The following is an 18,448-nucleotide window of genomic DNA, read 5'->3' on the forward strand; positions in this document are numbered from 1 at the left end:
TCTGTGGTTGGCTCCTCCCTCTCTGGCGTTGGCCCCTCCCTCTCTGGTGTTGGCTCCTCCCTCTCTGTGGTTGGCCCCTCCCTCTCTGTGGTTGGCCCCGTCCTCTTTGGCCTCAGCCCCTCCCTCTCTGTCCTCGGCCCCGCCCTCTCTGGCCTCGGCCCCGCCCTCTCTGTCCTCAGCCCCGCCCTCTCTGTCCTCGGCCCCGCCCTCTCTGGACAGGTGGAGGTGGAAGACGAACACGGTGCTGTCCTCCACCAGCTTCCCCAGTTCAGCCACGGCCGCATGGACCAGAGTCTCCATCACACTGGCCATCTGGGTCTGGAGAGCTGGGAAACTGGACATCTGAAACACATTATTAATATGATTATACTGGACATCTGAAACACATTATTAATATTATTATACTGGACATCTGAAACACATTATTAATATTATTATACTGGACATCTGAAACACATTATTAATATTATTATACTGGACATCTGAAACACATAGTATTATTGCTGTTAGTAAAAAACAAAAACATTTAAATGTACAAATTTCGAAGCACATTTATTTTCTCTGCCAGGCCGAAAGGCGTGGCGGACAGAAGCGTAGGGAGCGTTAGGCGGACTAGGCGCCCGCCTACTAACTGAGATCTGATCTCGCCTAAATTAAAAAATAAAATAGATCTCTATTTCCATTGTGTAAAGGCCTGACTGGGCTGGGACCTTACATTGAACACCTAACAACATCACTGCACGATGGCAGTGAAACTGTGCACCCACCCTCCCTGGGAGCCAGAGCAGAACCTCTGACCACAACTTGTTTTACATGGGTCTGTTATAGCGCCACCAGGAGGTGGATTTGTGCAAAACACACATTTTTGGACAGTACTCCAACAGATGTTGTCCTAAAAAAAGCTTCTAGTCTTTTTTTTCTATAATATCAATGCTTTGCTGAAGAAAAGAAAACTGGTGAAAATATATAAGATATCTCCATCAAGCTCACAAAAGGTGACATTGCATTAAAGCCCTTATAGGTTTTTACTAATTAGGTGTGGTCTACCTATGTTATTGGTTTTTCTAGATTGATATTCCTATGTTGTATTATTGTTGATGTACTGACATATTATCTTGCTTATCATAGTGATGTGTATTACCTGCTTATATTGGATTAAAAGCGTCTGCTAAATGCCTGAATTGTAAATTGTTCAAGTCATGAGCTCGCAAATAAATAACAAAAATACTCAAAAGATTTACATGCAGTACCAAAATAAATGTTACTCTAAGATCTGTCTGAACAAATGGAGCTAACAGTAACAGGTCCATGTGTTACCATGTGTAGCCTACTCTCTCAGAGTTGAATTAACATTGATTTTACAATATAACTGGGACTCTCAGAGATAGAAATGCCTTTAAATGGGGGTCCGTAGCCTATAATGCACATCACACTGGGGGTCCTTGACATTAAAAAGGTTGAGAAATTGAGAATCACTGCTATAGAGCTGTAAACATCTTCTCTCATGGCATGGGGGTCCCTCCCTGACTCCTTGGCATATCGTTTCAGATTGGGGGGTCCGCGGGCTAACATAAGAGTCAATGTGGGGGTCCCTGACATGAAAAGCTTGTCTGCCTGACTCCCTCTGTTGTGTTTAGTTTACTTTCTTACCTTTAAAGGAGCGCACTTCCTCTCCCAGTGACGTCAGCTCATGTGATATGAAGCGTATTAATTATGTTGTTAATTAAACATTAATATAATAATATATTAATATGAAATAAGCTTGGAACTAAACATAAACACACATGACGTCCATGATGGAAGTCACTTCCGCGTTGGACACGGAGTACATGGAAGAAGGAACGGACAGTGTCTGGGAGGAGGAGGAGGAGAAGGACTGGACACATACGTCACGTTATTGATTGATTGAAGACTTTATTGTCAGTTTGCATAGAAAAAGGTACAGTTTCATGACGGTATACAGTTCACTGGTACAAGGTCTACTAAAAGGAGATCCTAGAAAAGACTAAGCTTATTTCCATAGGAAACCATTACAGTACTCATATAACATTGAATGACAGACGGATAGAACACAGTAGGCTACTATGCAGTAGATATGGTCAGTAAAAAAAGGGAAAAAAAGAAAGAACAACATACAGTAAGTCAATACAAACAGTAAGTACAAAGTAGGGGCAGGGGAGGGTAGGGCTGGGCTGGGCTAGGTTTGTTTTTGTCAGTCTCTTTCTGCCTGTCCTGCCCTGGTTCCACCCTTTTTATGCTGAATTTGCTAAAACATCATTTTTGGTTAAATAAAAACATTTAAAAATATGCCCAGACTCTATGGGGCTGTTAAGTATTACATTCATTTTGTAGGCAGAGGAGAATTTCTGCCCCCAGTTTCTGTGAATCTTTTTACTATTTTTACTATTTACACATTTTTCTTCTCTTTGTTGTTGAAAGGAAAGTGTTAGAATTATACTTTAGTCGTTACAAAGGAAATCTCAAACTTCATGAAAATAATAATAATACTGTCATGGGAAGCAAGACAGCGAGCCGAGCTGTTAAATGTTTAAACCAGGAGGTGGCGCCAGAGTCAAAGTTATGCATTTATTTCATGTAGTAAAGTAGAGCAGCATCAACATGTGTGTACACTCTCAGAGTTACAGAGCTGTAAGGGTCCATTTGGTTCCATTTGTACACTCTCAGAGTTACTGAGCTGTAAGGGTCCATTTGGTTCCATTTGTACACTCTGAGAGTTACAGAGCTGTAAGGGTCCATTTGGTTCCATTTGTACACTCTCAGAGTCACAGAGCTGTAAGGGTCCATTTGGTTCCATTTGTACACTCTCAGAGTCACAGAGCTGTAAGGGTCCATTTGGTTCCATTTGTACACTCTCAGAGTCACAGAGCTGTAAGGGTCCATTTGGTTACATTTATTACACTCTCAGAGTCACAGAGCTGTAAGGGTCCATTTGGAACCCCTCAAGGAGCCATATTATATTATTACATGTATTACATCACACTGTGGCATGGCGGCTCCAGATAATTCACCCTTTGTCAAGTCCCGCCCATTGTCCCGCCCCTCTTCACACTCATTGGTTGCTGTGTCTTGGTGGGACACTCGGTGGGACACTCCATCCACTACCATTTTAATTCTGTTGCATTGTATTGTTATTCTGTGTGTTCAATTCTAATTTCAGACTTGATTTCTTTTTTTCAGAAAATGATGTTTTAGCAAATTCAACATGAAAAAGGCGGAACCAGGGCGGGACAAGGCAGATAGAGCCTTCTGGTTGGTCAGTCAGGGACCAACCAGGTTTTTTTTAGAGCAGGGGCGAATGCATTTTGGCAACTAACATTACTTAATGATAATTAACCAGTAAGACACCTAAGGGCGAAAAACGACCTGGGTGAGGTCAAAAGGCCAGAACCACAGGGATCTCCATCCATCCATCCATCCATCCATCCATCCATCCATCCATCCATCCATCTTCAACCAACCGCTTATCCGGAATTGGGTCGCAATATATGAACACCAGGGGGCGCTCTCGCACAGGTCCAGATGCTCTTTCCATAACTCACTTATATGCACGCACGCACGCGCGCACACACACACACACACACACACACACACACACACACACACACACACACACACACACACACACACCCACCCACACACACACACACACACACACACAGCTATCACCCATTCTCTCTCCCTCTCTCTTAAACACCCACTCACCCAACCCCCCCCCCCCTTAAAGAGCAGAGGGTTACTGTGTGTGTGTGTGTGTGTGTGTGTGTGTGTGTGTGTGTGTGTGAGTGTGAGTGTGAGTGTGTGTGTGTGTGTGTGTGTGTGTGTGTGAGTGTGAGTGTGAGTTTGTGTGTGAGTTTGTGTTGTGTGTGTGTGTGTGTGTGTGTGTGTGTGTGTGTGTGTGTGCGCGTGCGCGTGTGCGCGTGCGTGCGTGCGTGTGTGTGTGTGTGTCAGCAGCATACACTTATATACATAATATGGGCTTCACACAAACGTGCACACGCACGTGTTCGCGCTCTCGGACAACCAACGACTGCATCTCACAGGGTTCTCTTACTGGATATTCTGTCAGGCGCGCTGGCTGCTTGATATTAATAAAACACAGGATTAATGAAAATAAAATAAAGGATGGTATTTTCCTCTCCAAAATGACAAAGAACAAAATGTCTTTACTCCCTAGAAGACTCATCATGGATCCAGTGGAGATGAACACAACCATGGACTCTTCACTGGGTCAGAGCTGAGAACGGACACAACCCAGGGTCTACGGTGGTGTCAAGTAAGTACATTTATACTCTAGTGCAGGGGGTCTTCAACGTTTTCAGGCCAAGGACCCCTTAGTTGAGAGAGAGATGAAGCAGGGACCCCCACAACCTGTTCATAGATTCCATTATAGTTTCATTGTTTGACAGCACAATCATCAGTGAATTTTGGATTCATGTCCATTTGTGTTTTCAGATATTTAACCACTTGAACCGTCAATACTTAATACACTTGACCTTTCTCTCTGTACTTAGTCTGCTCTTTTTCCCCCTCTACAGCAAAGCTCTTTGCTAAAAAATAGCTGATCTACAAGCTCACAACGCCTCGCAGTGCGAGGCGTTGTGAGCTTGTAGATCTGCTATTTTTGGCTACAGTTCTCAGAATATGGATGCTAGAGGGTTCAAGTGGTTAATATAAAAAGGAGTAAAAAAAAAAACGTTTCTATCACACAAAGATTTGGAGGACCCCCTGTAGTAACTCTGGTCTCTGGGGACCCCCTAGGGGTCCCAGACCCCCTGTTGAAGACCCCTGCTCTAGTATTTTTGAGCGGTGGTAAACCGCTCCATAGAGCGGCTGTGTGCGTGTGTCTGTAGCCTTTTTCCTCATCGTTTTGCCATAGCAAAACGTGTGTGTGTAGCATAGCCTGTACATCCTAGACCCAAATCCAAGACGTTATGCAAGCACGACCACCGCTCACTTCACATTGGGTGTGATTATTTACTTCATTACACATTTATAGGTACTTGTACGTGTGAGCGTACCCCTCAGTCAGGCACATACACACATAGACATCAAAGGGGGCTTGAGCCCCTGCCCTTTTATCTGTCTGTAAAAAGTGTCCTCTCCAGACCATGAATGCAGTTTTTACTATGGTGAAAGAAATGCAAATGCCCCCTCTTTCCATGCCATACCTGAAGGCAGCATTCAAGAGAATTGCCTTGACCAAACTCTCCTGAACTTGAATGCAGCATCTTATGTTGAAAGAATTGCCCTCTCTGTGTAGAAATCCATGCCGTTACACCACATCTCCAGTAGTCACTTGATTATGCTTAGTTCAGTGTGGTATCAAGCACCGGAAATAGCCGACCTCCAAGCTCACAACGCTTCGCAGCGTGACGTGTTGAGAGCTTGGAGGTCTGCTATTTTGGATATTTTCACTCTATAACATTCTCTGCACGTCCCTGCCCTTGGTTGAAGTTATTATAATTTCACTAAATTGATTCATTGTGTCGTGCAGCTCAAGCTGCATTCATGTTATTGTAGGAAATACCATCTTTTATGTGCAGCTGATCTTGTCTGTTAAGTTAAAATGACCACCTGTAACTGCACTGATCATTTGACCAGTAAGACTCCCTAATCGGGAGATAAGCGACCGTCAGGTCACATGTATACACAAAGAGGCCTGTAAAGCCCCTTTTCGACTGCAGCTTTAGCACCACACCACACTACACCACACCACACCGTACCACATAAAAATATCTACATTTTCCATTACACAAAAGTACCCCTATCGGCCCTTTTAACAGTGATTATAATACAATATAAATTTGTATTACCACTATCCTAAATTATAATACACTATAATGGATTATAACTGTGATTATAACACACTATAAAGTATGAATGTATTTACTATGATAATTATAATACACTATAATAGATTATAATAGTGGTTATAACATAATAGAATCTATTATCATGTATTACAACTATATCCTGGTGGTCTAAATGACAAGTCAGTGAGTGATCAGTCATTATGAAGTGTTTGGCCCTGTTTGGCCTCGCTCAGACCTACTCTAGAGTGGATACTTTTTAGTACCACGTTTAGTACCATCTTCACACCACTCTTGAGGTCCTCTGATTTGGCACTTTTGGAGGTTCCAACATCAAACAGAGGGACCAAAGGTGACAGGGCCTTTGCTGTCAGGGTCCCCACACTCTGGAACAGTCTTCCTGTGGACCTCAGATTTGCTGGTTCTTTAATCATTTTTAAATCCAAACTAAGGACTCATTTTTATAGAAAGGCCTTTTTAACCTCCTAATTGCATCTATTCTCTGATTGTTGTTGCGTGTTGTTTTTATTTTTATCCTATCGTTGAAATGTTATTTTATGTTGTTAAGCACTTTGTAACATTGTTTTAAAAGGTGCTATATAAATAAAGTTTTATTATTATTATTACTCTACCCAGGTCCTTGTATTGGAAAACCTGGCACAAGTGGGTGGTGTGGTGAGGAGTGGTGTGGTGTTGGGCCAGTGGAAAATGGGCTTAAGTGCCATTGGTTCCTGGTTGTGGGGGGCTGTGTGTGCAAGGCAGATGTATTGCTTAGGTGGGCCAGAATGTTGAAGACATGAGTGGAGACCAAGTGTGTACCGATTTGCGTGATTTTGAGGTCAAAATGTGGAGGAGCAGTGTCCAAAAATGTGTTTTGTAAGAATCGGCCTCATGGTGGCGCTAGAAGAGGGTCATGTGAGAATTGATGGAGGTGGAGGTTGTGGTTTGGCAGGCAAGGAGTGTGTGTGCAAAATTTGGCATGGATCGGGGAAACGGTTGCGGAGATATGAGCAGGGCAAAAGTGTGACGTGTGACAGACTGACAGACTGACTGACAGACTGACAGGCTGACGGACAGCTGGTGGAGGTTTTGATAGTAACTGCGACCTGACGGTCGCAATCATTTCATACAGTACTTGGTTTCAGTAAATGAACTCAACTCAAACTGAACCAAAATGGTAATTAATTCATTCTGATCCGTTTTAAATGTAGAAATATAAACTTCTCTTTTACTGTACATACAGTATGCCTCCATCCTAATAGATTAAAGACTTATGTGTTCTCCCTGGTCTATTAAATAACCCACTGTCCAATGCCTCCACATATTGTGTTTTTAGCTGCATCTGTCTTTTGTAATAACTTTGTCTTGTTCAACACTGTTGTTTTTCTATTGTATTTGTGTAACTGTTGTTTTTCTATTGTATGTTTTTTTGTATTTGTGTAACACTGCTATTTTGTATGTTTGTGCAGCACTTTGGTTTGGTCGACCCAGGTGTGTGTGTGTTTTTGAAGCGGTGAAAACCGCTTCCTATGAGTGGCTTTGTGTGTATCACGCCCATATATGGTCATTTTAGTCCAGAATGAACAGGCTTTTTCAAAAACAGAATGTCCGTTTAATTACCATATATGGTGATCTCAGTCCAGAATGAACAGGGTTTTTCAAAAACACAATGTATGTCACCTCATGTCCATATATGGTCACTCCAGGCCAGAATGAACAGGTTTTTCCTGTCCCGTACGTGCAAAATATCAGTCCAGAATGAATAGGCTTTTTCAAAAAGCAAAATGTGTGTCCCATGTCCATATATGGTCATTTCAGTTCAGAATGAATAGGCTTTATCTGTCCTGTACGTCCAGAATATGTGTGCGGTGTCCCTCCCGGTCAGATGAATGGATACTTTGAGGATTGGTCAAGCTTCACATGATAATTTGGCCTTCAGGTTTTATCTGTCTTGTACATGCAATAGGTCTCACCTATTGCAGCAATGACAAATAGCCGCATAAGAGCAAAAGCAAAGGCACTATAAGAATATACAGATGCTAACAGAATGGTAAAAAGGAGCATTAAGGCAGACAAGAGTAAATACATTGAAAATCTAGCAGAAGTTGAAAAATGTAGTAGGCCACAAAGATAACAGAAACTGAAATAATTATAGAGGGATGCAGTTGACAAACAACTAAGAGACCAGCAAGCAGGACTTTTTATATATTCTTTTAAAACCTATTATACCGGCTGTCATACCGGCTCTCCAGACAATTCTATACTAAGATTCACCGCTTCACTTCGAACCGAGGTTTGATTTTTTAAAATGCGATTGTTACGCCCACAGGGCCTAGGGATGTTTGCGGGGTAACAAAAGCAAGTTGTTGAATGCAAAAAGTAGTTTTTATTACAGCAAGTTAATAGAGGTTACAGGATTATGTAACTTAAGGTTGCTCAGTGACTGGGTGAGACAGGGCTGGGCAGGCACCTAAAACAGAAATGAAAATACAATACTATCCCTAACCTAAAGTTGAACCCCCAAATCTTCCTAACTGTCTACTTACCCCAAATACTTCCCTGACTGACTACTCTAACCTGAACCTAGCCAAACATACACAGTGAAGGTGAACCTGCCCCTACCTGGGTGCTAACACGGTGAAAACTACAATAGAGGAAATACTTACTAATACAAACCCTGCTCACCACAGTTAAACGTGGACTTTGTAACAACCTTCACAAATGGAACCAGATAATCAAGAGGACACTAGTGAGCGGCTAACAGCTAGGCTACCTCGTTGGGCACGCTGTCCCTAGACTACCCTGGTAGCTTTGACAGTGTGACAGCGGCGATGAGACCTTCTTCAGGAGGCTATTTATAGCCCAGGGGCGGGGCCGTCGGACCAGACGGACCGAACGTCGATTGGCTGGAGGAGTTCTGATTGACAGGAGCCCTTCTCCAGCACATAGCGGCAGCAGGAATCTGTAGACAAATACATACAAGCGCGCGCAGCAGACAACATATAGCAGATCCCAACCCAAATGGCACTATGGCTTTAATTATGACTCTCATCCGTAACAGTGATCTATAAATATTGACTTCCAAAATGTACTGGCCGCTACAGGCCAAACTAATAAACGCCCGGCCGGGTCACTGTAGAGGGTATGCATCATATGCCACTCAGGATCTGCATCATGGACCGACTGAGTGGCAGACTGATGAGGCTCCGTGCAGACGGAAATGGTTTCTGTAGAAAACGGCAAAATAAAACAGTTTATGGTGAATAGGGTTAGTATCATCATTATACAAGCCCTCCCTCACCGCACCACACACTGTCTATGTCACATTCTCACAGCCCTGCCCAACGTCCAACCATACAACGTTACATGAAGGCCAAACACGGCGTGCAGGGGTTTTCAAACCTTTTTGTCTCAGGGCACCCCATAAATATTTCTTAAATCCGAGGCACCCCTACATTATAATTTTCACTACCAGCACCTTATATTTATAGCATATCGTCGTTGTCGGGTGTCGTTCATTTTGTATTTATCATCTATAAAATGTACTAAACTAGTGAAAACAGCAGATCTACAAGCACACAACGGTTATGTGCTTGTAGATCGGCTGTTTTCACTAGTTTTGTGCGACGGAAATACAAGGTTTCTGCCTGACAGTGGCGATATTTTATTGATTATGTTGCGAGGAAAACGTTGAGAGAATAACCATTTTGGTTAGAACTGACTGAAAATAACTTTGTACTTCAAGTTTAAAATGATACTAAATATTTTTTCAAGTGTCCAAATAAATTCCAAATATTATCAAATGATCTCGCGGCACCCCTGGACTGCCGTCACGGCACCCCAGGGTGCCCCGTCACCCACTTTGAAAAGCCCTGGCCTACTGTACATACTGTACACTGTATGTAACAGAGTGACTCACTGCCTCATCCTGATGGCCTCATAAAGTCTAGTATTTTTCTATTAGTTTGGTCATTAAGGTCCACAGAATGAGAGGCCTGCTCTGCCCGAAACATTGCGACGAAAGGTTATGGCCATTTGTATATTCACTGTCCCATTGACTCCCCTATACAGAAAAAAATCACACCCGTGTGAAGTGGAGCTGTGTGTGTGTGTGTGTGTGTGTGTGTGTGTGTGTGTGTGTGTGTGTGTGTGTGTGTGTGTGTGTGTGTGTGTGTGTGTGTGTGTGTGTGTGTGTGGATCATGTGTACCGATTTTTGTGACATTTGAAGAAAATATGTAGGAAAAGGAGCAAAAAGTGTGTTTTGGAGAAAATTCAAGATGGCGGAAAATCTATCATGGCGCAAATGGGCGTGGCCTATATGGGGAGATGCGTCATGACCCAAGGAATCCAGGGAAAAAATATTTTTAATTTTCCGACCTACGGTTCAAGAGTTACAGGACAAAACGTAAAGTGGGGTGTTATGGCGCCACCATGTGGCCAAATGACACAATTATTTTTTATTTAATCCTTGAAATCATTATGAACCTCCTCTCCAAGTCTTGAAACTCTAGCCCCTATGGTTTGCGAGAGACAAATAATTGAATGTGAGTTTTTGCGATTCCCATTATAAGTCAATGGGGAAAATTAATTCACTAATAAATTAATATCAATTAAACTATTGAACCTTTGTCTTAGCAAGTTACTAGCCCACTATTCCCGAGTAAGCCGGTCGATTTGACATATGGCGCGAGTGTGTGGTGGCAAAACTGTGGGACTAGTAGCGTGCCGAAGTTTAGGAAGTTCAGGCTACATACACACAGACACACAGACACACAGACACACAGACACACAGACACACAGACCCACACAGCCACGTATAGGGAGCCTGTGCTTCACACAGCTCCAAAAATAAAAAATAAAAAATTGTGAACCCGGACATATTGAGTACAACAAAGTTTTATGTTAGAAATGTTGAGTAAGGGTCCCCAGCATGTAGAAACTGCCGGATGCTAACTTGCATATGTTGAGCAATTTTCACAATTTGCATAATTAGCTTTAATTAGCATAATCACCTATAATAATGGAAAATATGTCAAAAACTGATTGGCCGATTTGAACAATATTGGAGTGGTTTTGGGGGTTATTGAGGATGCTGAATCCATTTCTGACATTTTCTAAATTCAAAACGGACGTTTTAAACCGGAAATGGCCATATACCAACTTAAATTGGGATGATTTTGATACTTTTTTGTTGATTTTGATTATGAATTAAACTAATGTGGTTATTTATATGCTTATACATTATCTGCATTTCAAAAGCAAAATATAGACAATCCAGACTAATTATTAGAACAATGACTTCCACAATAGTCTATCAAAAATAGTCACTTCATCATTTGGAAAATCAACAAAAAAGTATCAAAATCATCCCAATTTCAGTTGGTATATGGTCATTTCCGGTTTAAAACGGCCATTTTGAATTTAAAAAATGTCAGAAATGGATTCAGCGGCCTCAATAACCCCCAAAACCACTCCAATATTGTTCAAATCAGCCAATCAGTTTTTGACATATTTTCCATTATTATAGGTGATTATGCTAATTAAAGCTACTAGCCCTTACCCGTTCAAAGATATGAGCTCCAAAATGATGTGCAGTGTGTGGGTTATGGGATGTGCACTGTGCACACAGTATATGAGGGATGGAAAGTAACTTTAACTGGTGCTTGCATGATGTAGGAGCATCAATGTAAGAAACCCGTTTCGTTTAATGGCTACAGAGATACTGTCCCCCCCCCCCCCCCCAGCCCGCCCGCCCACCCGCCTGCGCACACACCCGCCAGCCTGCACACACACACACACACACACACACACACACACACACACACACACACACACACACACACACACACACACACACACACACACAGAGAGAGCTGGTTAAACATGTTGCCTCATGCTAGATGCAGAATAGATGCGCCTCATGCTAGATGCAGAATAGATAGTAGATACACCATAAAAATGCTAATATACAGCATACGATTTGTGAAAGTGACAAACGGCCTTCACAGTTATGTCAGGTATGTTCATATGCTGATGGTGATGCGATTTCAGATCAATTGCTCCAGCCACCGAGGAGAAACGCTGTTTCAGACAGACAGACAGACACTCACTCAGACATTCGCAAAATTATAGTATAGATAATGAAAATTGCTCAACATATGCAAGTTAGCATCCGGCAGTTTCTACATGCTGGGGACCCTTACTCAACATTTCTAACATAAAACATTGGTGTACTCAATATGCCAGGGTTCACATTCTGGCAAGTGGACTATCTGTTTTGCATGAAAAACATTCCTTGGGCGTTTTTCATGCAAAACAAATGTAATTTGACCCCTCACAGGCTACTTAAGGCAGATGTTTTTCTTTTTTTAATAATTGTCTTTTCCTGTATAGTGAAGTCGATGGGACAGTGAATATACAAATGGCCATAACTTTTTTTTCCGCAATGTTTCCGGCAGAGCAGGTCTCTCATTCTGTGGACCTTAATGGCCAAATTAATAGAAAAAAAAAAAAAGTATGTCATGACATCACAGTTCATCTCACATTTTGGGGCTGTGGCTCCCCGGCTAATTGTGGTATATTTGACTTACCAACAGTGCTTTCGTTTTCGGCCAAGGCCTTTATAATGTCGGGAAAATCCAGTTGATGCAACAGGTGACAATGATGGTTCATCTGTTGTCATGATCAATCGATGCTCTCCCAGTCTATTTTGGATCATTTCCAGTTGTCTTTCCCCGCTATCTGAAACAAGGCAGAGATACATTCTGAGAGCAATGTGAACACTGTTGTTGTTCATCATTCACGGTTCACGGCAGTGAACCTTACCGTCGCCCCCAAACACAGTGTCTGCTATTGACCTTATTCACACCGCGGCCATCTTGGATCACATGACTTCCTGGGATAGCAGCCTGCATTACCAAACATTGTGAACAATGGAGCGATGGTCCCAAATTATGAGTTCTTATATGCTATTTAATTATTTTGGGGATGTTGATGTTATCATCTGCCCATTTGTCAATTTGGTCAAAAGAAAATAGTTGAACAGAACTCATATTTTGGGACCATCGTTCCATTGTTCACAATGGTTTGTAATGCAGGCTGCTATCCCAGGAAATCATGTGATCCAAGATGGCTGTGGACTGAATAAGGTCTATAGAAGCTGCCCGGGAGAGCTAACCGATATAACTCTATGGAACTAACTGCCGGCCTGGCTAGCGAGTGCCGCGCTGTGAGCTTGTATATCTGCTATTGTTCAATAGCTAAAGTATGAAACAATTCCAGGTCTTGGCATTGTGTTAACCCCTTCATGAAGTAATTTCCCTCTTCCACCACCAGCGCTCAGCAGCCGGAGATGTTCCACAACGACAGCCAGGGGGCGCTATCACAGCATGCTGTCACCATGACAACAACAACAACAGCGGGACCTCGAGGTGGAGGGTTCCCCGCCGACGCCGTGGGCGACAGCACGGGGCCAGGAGGAGGAGGGGCCACAGCGCCTCCCGGTGGCGGTGGCGGGGGGGACGGCGTGCGGGCGCTCACCGGCTGCGTCCTCAGCGTGCTCATCGTGTCCACGTTGCTAGGCAACACGCTGGTCTGCGCCGCCGTGGTCAAGTTCAGACACCTGAGGTCAAAGGTCACCAACTCCTTCGTCATCTCGCTGGCCGTGTCCGACCTGTTCGTAGCCGTGCTGGTCATGCCTTGGAGAGCTGCCTCACAGGTAGGTCCTAGTGTCTGACCTGTTCGTAGCTGTGCTGGTCATGCCATGGAGAGCTGCCTCACAGGTAGGTCCTAGTGTCTGACCTGTTCCCCTGGAGAGCTGCTTCACAGGTAGGTCCTAGTGTCTGACCTGTTCGTAGCCATACTGGTCATGCCTTGGAGAGCTGCCTCACAGGTAGGTCCTAGTGTCTGACCTGTTCTGGAGAGCTGCTTCACAGGTAGGTCCTAGTGTCTGACCTGTTCGTAGCCGTACTGGTCATGCCTTGGAGAGCTGCCTCACAGGTAGGTCCTAGTGTCTGACCTGTTCGTGGCTGTGCTGGTCATGCCATGGAGAGCTGCCTCACAGGTAGGTCCTAGTGTCTGACCTGTTCCCCTGGAGAGCTGCTTCACAGGTAGGTCCTAGTGTCTGACCTGTTCTGGAGAGCTGCCTCACAGGTAGGTCCTAGTGTCTGACCTGTTCTGGAGAGCTGCTTCACAGGTAGGTCCTAGTGTCTGACCTGTTCGTAGCCATACTGGTCATGCCCTGGAGAGCTGCCTCACAGGTAGGTCCTAGTGTCTGACCTGTTCTGGAGAGCTGCTTCACAGGTAGGTCCTAGTGTCTGACCTGTTCGTAGCCATACTGGTCATGCCCTGGAGAGCTGCTTCACAGGTAGGTCGGTTCGAAATCTTTTGAAACATGCATTTATTTTTACTTTTTTGTGTAGGAAAAGAAAATGTGTCATGACTTGTGACCCATTAAAAATTGGGCCGTGACCCAAAATGTGTCCCGCCCCGCTGTTCGTAAAGCTTTGAGATTATTGTTTTTTTTTTTGTTTTTTTTTTATCTACTGTTAGACTGATTACAGGCTCTTCGTCCTTAGATTACTGTTTCTATTATATGTTTTTGATGTATTACCTTGTGTTCTGTCTCATAATTCTGAGAGTGTACAAATGGAACCAAATGGACCCTTACAGGTCTGTAACTGTGAGAGCGTCATAGTTGATCATCAGTGTCATATATATTTTCTGAAGAAAACCTGGAGACTTATTTTGATTGTCTTAAAGGCCCGCTGACACGCTCCAACATTATAATAGTATGATACAGTAGGTCACGTGGTCTCTCTGAAAACGCTCTGAAACAGTCTGAAACTCATGTCACAGAGTAATCTTCCCCTCGCCCCCCAACAACAGCTGACCAGCACAGTAAGTAGTCTAATACAGTCAATTAATTTGATTGGCTTATAATTGCGCATTCCCACAATGACATCATAAAAATATTAACTTACATTTTAAGATGACTTCTTTAGGTGACAGTCCCCCTACCAGCTCTTATGCCTTAACTTTTCGTCGTAAAGGTCCGGTTCAACTACAAAATGACGTCATCTTCTGAAAAGCATTACCCAGAATTAGAGTTCGTAAAGCTGCACGTCAGAAAGCCAGAACTCTCCGATGAAAAGTTCGGTGGTCGGAGACAGTATGGAAATGCTTTTAAGTTAAGGCGTAAGAGCTGCTACTTAAGACTATGAAAATACATCCCATATGACTCTATCTATAGTGTCTGTCTGTCTGTCTGTCTGTCTGTCTGTCAGATGGCAGGTCGCTGGTTGTTCTATCTATAGTGTCTGTCTGTCTGTCTGTCTGTCTGTCTGTCTGTCTGTCAGATGGCAGGTCGCTGGTTGTTCTATCTATAGTGTCTGTCTGTCTGTCTGTCTGTCTGTCTGTCAGATGGCAGGTCGCTGGTTGTTCTATCTATAGTGTCTGTCTGTCTGTCTGTCAGGTGGCGGGCCGCTGGCTGTTCGGCGCAGCGTTCTGCGACACCTGGGTGGCGTTCGACATCATGTGCTCCACGGCGTCCATCCTGAACCTGTGTGTGATCAGCATGGACCGCTACTGGGCCATCTCCTCGCCCTTCCGCTACGAGAGGAAGATGACACGACGCTTCGCCTGCGTGATGATCGGCGTGGCCTGGACGCTCAGCGTGCTCATCTCCTTCATCCCCGTCAGGCTCAACTGGCACCGCGCACACGCCCACGCCCACGACCACGCCCACGCACACGCCGCTGGGACCACGCCCACCGCCACCGCCATGATGACGTCATCCAGCGCTGGAGAAAGTAAACTCACTTTTTGTTACTTAAACCCATTACTACCTAAACTATCAATAATGGAATGTAGAAAAATGGTAAATGGTGCATTTATATAGCGCTTTTTATCCAAAGCGCTTTACATAGATTGTGCATTACATTCACCCATTCACACACACATTCATACACCGGTGGCGGAGGAAACCATGCAAGGCACCAACCTGCTCACCGGGAGCAACTAGGGGTTCAGAGTCTTGCTCAAGGACTCTTCGACATTAACTCAGGGGGAGCCCAGATTCGAACTGGGAACCCTTCGAGAACCCTTCGTGCTCTTATAACGGTTTCTCTACCCCTGAGCTATGCCGCCCCAAGAAAACACTCTTTAAAGGACAACTTTGTTTACAACAAGGGTTCATATTTTAGATCGTCATTACAGAAAAGAAAAGATGATTGTAAAAGTATCAGTTTTTGGGCTTTTATTGATAGGACAGTAGACTGACAGGAAATGGGGGGGAGATGAAGTGACATGCGGAAAATATCGTCTGGATCAGGAATCGAACCGGCGAAGCCCGCCAGGCATCCATGCCTATGTGGCAATGCTTAATCATATACGCATGGACCAGTAGGCCAGCGGGCGACCCTGTGTTAATATGTTTTCATTTACTTCTTTCTATCAGTGATTTAACGGTTTGCAAGTGGCTAAATATGTCTTTACTCTTTTTAGACACAATAAGCTCATTCCCAAGATGTACCGCAATCTTTCATGGTCAGATGTGACTTATGGGGGCTGGTGTAAATAGTAACAAAGAAATTGCCGGCATATTGTGTCTAAAAATACATATTTTGCCACTTGTACGCATGCCCCCACCCACTGAAATCAAAATACAATAGAAAGCAGTAAATGAAAACGTTTTAACACTCATCTTTTCTTGTCTATAATTATCTATCTATCTATCTAGGTCGTCCTCAGACGAGCCCTCCATCGTTGTTTCCAGTCATCTCGGTTCTCCATACATCTGGCCAGCTCATTGGTGTTCTGTGTCCCTACGTCTTCCTTGAGTACGTCCACGTATGTTTTTGTGGGACGTCCTCGCGGCCGGTGCCCGTGTGTTGGCTCCCACAGTACCAATTTGCTGGCTGGAAGCTCCTGGTGTCTTTGGCAGTGTCCTGCTAGTCTCATTCTTCTGGTGGCAATTTTCTCGCTTACCTTTGGTATTCCCTCATACAGGCTCTCGTTTGTAACATGTGCACTCCTGTTGATGTTGAGTACTGCACGCAACATTCTAGTGTAGCACCCGTCTAGAGACTTCTGCAGGGTTGGCTTCAGGGTCCAGCATTCACTGCCATAGAGGAGAACAGACTCCACCGTTGCAAAGAAGAAGCTAAGTTTGATTTGGCGGGGGAGGTTAGAGTTCCATACACTGTTCATGCCGTTCAGGGCCCTCCAAGCGAGTGCCTTCCTTACTTTAAGGTCTTTCTCAGTTGAGTCGACCCATGCGCCCAGGTACTTGAAGTCCTTGACTTCCTTCAACACAGCTCCTTCTGTTGTTGTCAGAGGTGAGTGATCAGGTAGGTTATAGGTGATAACCTCAGTTTTCTTAGCGTTTAGCCTGAGACCAACTTTGGCACACTCTATCTCCACCCTGTTCAGGAGTTCTTGTGCTTGTTCCATGCTGTCGGAGAGCAGGCTGATGTCGTCCGCATAGTCCAGGTCTGTCAGAACTACTGCGGGATGCCGTCTTGACCTCCTTGGTGTTAGCGTGAAGCCAAGCTCTTGTTCCCGTCCCCCTATGGCTTTCCTGAGCGCATAATCTAGAACTATGATGAAGAGGTAGGGGGCTAGGGTGTCTCCTTGCATTACCCCAGCTCGGATGTCAAACACCTCACTGCTGCCATCTGGGGTCACCACTTTGGCCCTTGTTTTTGCGTACATGGTCTCGATAGCCCGGAGAATGTTGGGAGGGACATTGTAGGCCTCAAGGATCTTCACCATCTTGCTTCTGTGGATAGAATCAAAAGCCTTTTTGAAGTCAATGAAGCACAGTACAGCTGCTAGGTTGTTCTTTTTCACCTCCTCTATTAATCTCCTTAATGCCAGGATCTGTGCTACGGTTGTTCTCTCCTCTCGAAAACCATTTTGGTTCTCTCTCAGGTGAGGGTCGATGGCATGCCGTATCCTGTTCAGTATCATTCGGTTGAAGACCTTAGCAGTGATACATGTCAGGCTGATGCCTCTGTAGTTGTCTGGCTTTGAGAGGTCTCCAGCTTTAGGCACCGGGATGATATTAGACAGAGACCATATTTCAGGTTGCTTGTTGTGCTGTAGAGCATTGTTGCAAAAGTCTAGGATGAGGTTGTCTAGGTCGCAGTTCTTCAAGACCTCTGGGGGTATGCCATCCGGCCCAGCACTCTTTCCCTCTCTTAGGGTGGATTTTGCCCTGGCGAGCTCGCTGATTGTGAAGGGTCCATCGTCGATGTTCAGGCCCTGGAGGACTGTCGGTATATTTTCCTCCTCTCCCTCTTCCACTGATGTTCCCAGGAGCCTCTGGAAGTGGTCGAACCATGTTGCCACCCTCTCCTCTGGACTGTGTCCCTCCACCTGGCCCTCCTTGGCCCTCTTCCGCCCTGTCATCTCATTTATTACCTTCCAGGCCTCCCCGTATTGCCTTTCACCTTGCGCTGCCTGCACTCTTCGCACACTTTCCATCACTTCTTCCCCTTTGATGGCGTCGTAGGTGCTGAAGAGAGACTGTTTGGCCTCGTTCAGTGTCTCGCGACCCTCCTCTGTTGGTTCACGCTCAAAGTTGAGTCGTGCTTCCTCCATCCTGCCTCGTGCT

General features: G+C 44.5%; 1 protein-coding gene across 1 annotated transcript in view; it reads left to right on the forward strand.

Moving 5' to 3' along the window:
* Positions 1-1,796: 1,796 nt before the first annotated feature.
* LOC308302657 (D(1)-like dopamine receptor) overlaps positions 1,797-18,448 on the forward strand; it is a gene marked incomplete at both ends in the record, with an annotated part of 40,426 nt that continues 23,774 nt past the window's right edge. The window contains 3 exons of the mRNA XM_080746941.1: positions 1,797-1,888; positions 13,168-13,549; positions 15,305-15,566. Of these exons, the coding sequence (XP_080603067.1) occupies positions 1,797-1,888; positions 13,168-13,549; positions 15,305-15,566 (736 nt within the window). The remainder of the gene's footprint in view (positions 1,889-13,167; positions 13,550-15,304; positions 15,567-18,448) is intronic.

This window comes from Nannobrachium achirus (genome assembly GCF_963921795.1).
Source record: "Nannobrachium achirus genome assembly, chromosome: 18".
NCBI lineage: Eukaryota > Metazoa > Chordata > Actinopteri > Myctophiformes > Myctophidae > Nannobrachium > Nannobrachium achirus.